This window comes from Rutidosis leptorrhynchoides, chromosome 4 (assembly GCF_046630445.1).
Source record: "Rutidosis leptorrhynchoides isolate AG116_Rl617_1_P2 chromosome 4, CSIRO_AGI_Rlap_v1, whole genome shotgun sequence".
NCBI lineage: Eukaryota > Viridiplantae > Streptophyta > Magnoliopsida > Asterales > Asteraceae > Rutidosis > Rutidosis leptorrhynchoides.
In genome coordinates this window covers 18186948-18190912 of record NC_092336.1, presented here as the reverse complement: position 1 = coordinate 18190912, position 3965 = coordinate 18186948, and the positions used below count along the sequence as shown (strand labels likewise).

Here is a 3965-nt window from a genome sequence, read left to right as displayed (position 1 = left end):
TAGTAGAAACTCATTTGGACAAGTTGGGCAACTTGAGCAATAGAGCCATGAATCAAGTTGAGCAAGTTGAGCCACTTGAGTTGTGCACTAACATTTTAACACTCCCCCTTAGTGCAAACTCCCGATCAAAAATCCCTAGCGCCTCTCGAAATTCCAGAAACTTGGTCTTCATCAAAGCTTTAGTAAAAACATCATCCGTCTTTACATTTGTGAGCTTGATATCTCCGCTACGAACCTTTTCACGAATAAACCAACAAATCATTCACTACAAAAAAAGTCTGTTTTTTGACGTTTATTTTTTAACGCTTCGTACATGCGTGAAAGATTTATTTAGTGTTTGACGATTATGCTAGTAAAAAAAAATTGCTTAGACGTGTATAAAAGATTTGGACACTTGCATGTGATGAAGAGATTGTGGCGTGTAAACGTGTCAAAAAGCAAAACATCGATGACATGTCAAAGGTTCAAAAATAAAATCAAGACCCGTTGAAACACGGGTTTGTTTAAACGAAACAGTTTAATGATATGTTTTACGTATTAAGTGAATGTAAATGTTAAAGTCATTTAGTTTATTGCCCCGTGGAACCACGGATTCCGACTAAGGAACATGTCGTTAATTTTACAAATATAAAGTTCGCTCAAAGTTAAGTATTTATATTTATATTTTTAATAATAATAATAATAATCAATAATAATAATTAATAATAATAAATGACTTTTAAATTTTTTTTTAGAAAAATAAAATTACAATTTTGGAAAGATTAATATTTCTTTTTGTAAAGATTTCGTATTATTTTTTAAATTAAATTAATATAAAATTATAAATCATCATTATGAAAATTAAGCTTAATGATGACATCATTATTTTAAAGGTTTATTAGACTATATAGATAGATTAGTTACACATGTCAAAATACAATTAATTAGTTGGTGTTGAAAGCGTCAAAAAGGAGGAGAAAAAAAACCATTACTTAGAGCACTCGGTGTCCACTCTGAAATCGACCGTCAACCCAAAATCGACGCCGGGATCGACGGTCGGTCGACACCGGCAAGGCGTCGATCCCGCCGTCGATTTCCAACCTCCACAATCCGACGCTGAGTTCCAACGGATCAATTGTTTGGATTTTGAAAAAACTAGCCGTTTAACGGCTAGTTTTGGTTTTTATCTTTTTTCTTTTTTTTTTCTTCCCCTTTTTACACTATAAATAACACTACATTTTAACATTTTAGCACACACACTCATTATTCACCTTTCACCACATTTTATATCTTTATTCATCAATTTTTTTAATCTTTTTCCCAAAATATATCGTCTTCTTCGAGTTCTTCAGGCGACTCGTTCACGAAGTACACAATAAACGTAATTGAAAATTTATCCGGTGAAGAAGAAGTTAACTCACGTCGTTATATACGTCGAAATCATTATGAAGCACATGATCGTTTGATGGACGATTATTTTAACGAGGGTTGCAAATATTCGGCTGATAATTTCAAACGAAGATTTTGAATGCGGCGACGTGTTTTTCTTAGAATTATGAATGATTACCCAACTATTATGCTTGAAGCGGTCGCCTCGTATGATAATTGGATTTGGCATGCGTATTTTGGTGTAGCGGGTTCAAACAACGATATTAATGTGCTAAACACTAGTGATTTGTTCAACTCAATGCTTAATGAGGAAATGTCTGACGTTCCTTATCAAATAAACGGGGTTCATTATAGCAGGGGGTATTATTTAGCTGACGGTATTTACCCAACTTGGGCGGCATTTGTTAAGGGATTTTCAAGTGCCGTTGACGAAAAACGTACTTACTTTACAAAGAAACAAGCGAGTGCTCGCAAGGATGTTGAAAGAACGTTTGGGATCCTACAAGGCCGTTGGCATATTCTTCAGCAACCCGCACGAGCTTACGAGGTGAATATAATGAGACAACTAATGTACACCTGCATCGTGATACACAACATCATTATCGAAGACAATGGATACAACCTTGCTGAGAATGATTGGGTAGTTGAGCCCGTCCAACATATACAACGTACGTGGATCGATAGGTGCGACGCTCGAGCAAGAAGAACGAGGGGGTTACGTGATAGAGAAGTGCATGAAGGCATACGATCTGATTTGGTTGAACATTTGTGGATCTTCGTGACGACCTATGAATTTTATTACGTATTAGTTTATTTTATGAATTTTAATAAATGTAATGGTTTATTTTATGAATTTTAATTAATGTAATAGTTTATTTTATGAATTTTAATCAATTATTTTGTTTTTATATTAAATTAGTTAAATACAATATTTAAAATTCAATTTAAAAAAAATAAAAATAAAAAATAGACACTAAAATCGAACACCTCCACCTTACACACTGTCGGTCAATTTCAGTTTCAAAAATTGACACTGAAAAATCGACGGTCCCTCCTAGAATCAATTATATTGACACCCATGAAAAAAATTCAGCGTTAAACATAAACGTTTGGCCAGATCCAGATCCAGATCCATTAGTTCGGCGCAAATTATTTAGAACCCTAAATCCACTTTCAAGCACAAATGGTTTACTCATTCTAGGTCACACACATTTCACCGATTCACAGATACACGCTATAGATTCGTTCGTTTCACACTTGATTGTTCGTCTCTGCTGATTATTTTCACCGATTCACAAACACACGATTAGTTTGGCTTCTTCAACGATTGATTTAAGCGTCGATTTTATTCACATGTAAGTTAGGGTTTCACGAGCTCATTATATCTATCAATTGGTTAGGGTTTTATCAATTCATCTATCAAATAATCTCATACGTGGTATAATTTACACATCTGCTATTGTATTTGTTATTGTTTGTAACGTATTTTGAGGTTTCGTCACCTTTGCTTGTTGTTGCAGATAATACAGATGATATAAGAAAGGCGCATTTTGATCAATTTTTGATGAAATGAGCTTGATGCATTGTTGTTTATGGTATTTTTTCCTGTTACACGGACCTGCATTCTGCTATTGTTATAATCTCAATTACATATATTTGGTAAGTGCTTATTATCTTATCAATATAATATAATGTTATTCTGTTAATTGAAGTTTTAAACATGTGCAATTATGGTAATTGGACATCTTCAGGTTATTTAGGTGAAATCATGAACAAAAGCTGCATTTATACTCATATAAAACATAACACTTTCAAATATGGAGACATGAGTTTTTTTTTTTTTTTAACTTTGATTCTATTAGTATATGTTAAAGAATGGAAGCTAAGGTAGTCTGAATTTATAAGTATTTTGTAATGATTATGATTATATTTGTTAATGTTACTAGTTAGCTTATGTGTTAGGAATTCACACTGGCATTATGATCAGTTTCTTTATCTACAGCTTGGTGTGATATAGTGATTTGTATTCTACTATGTAAACCTTATATTTATGCTATTGAACTAGAAGTTATCTTAAAGTTGCCATTGTCAATGATGTGTGGGCTCCTGATTAGCGTAAACTACCTTTCGTAGATTACAGAATGTATAGTATAAGTAATACGGTAATATTTCTTACCGTAAACTAGCTTTTAAAGACTAGTTTGATTTTCATGTTTTCTCTAGTAGATTTTTTTTTATTGTTTCAAATATTTTTGCAAAAAACGGCATACGGGACGGTTTAACGCTTGTTGCAGTATCCATCATTTGAGGTATGCCTTGATCAAATATGGGTCAGAACATGGTTTTATTAGGATCAGAATGATGGCTCATAGTATGAGATATGGTTTTGTTAGGATCAGAATGATGGCTCATAGTACTTGGTAGTGTCAACAGTTCAAACAAAAGAAAAAAATAAATGCAAAGAAATATAAGTTATAATCATGTTGCAAGTTTAGATGTAACTAGCACTATTAAGTAAAAACTAAAATTGGTAAGCTTATAGCTGCATCATGCTAATAACGATAATAATAGTAAACATTAATAATTGATCATCTTTT

At 32.8% G+C, this 3965-nt stretch overlaps 1 protein-coding gene across 1 annotated transcript; it reads left to right on the top strand.

Moving 5' to 3' along the window:
• Positions 1–1534: 1534 nt before the first annotated feature.
• On the top strand, positions 1535–2150 carry LOC139840451 (uncharacterized). Its single transcript, XM_071830716.1, has 2 exons — positions 1535–1915; positions 2013–2150. Exons 1-2 carry the CDS (start codon positions 1535–1537, stop codon positions 2148–2150), a joined length of 519 nt encoding a protein of 172 aa, XP_071686817.1.
• Positions 2151–3965: the final 1815 nt, after the last annotated feature.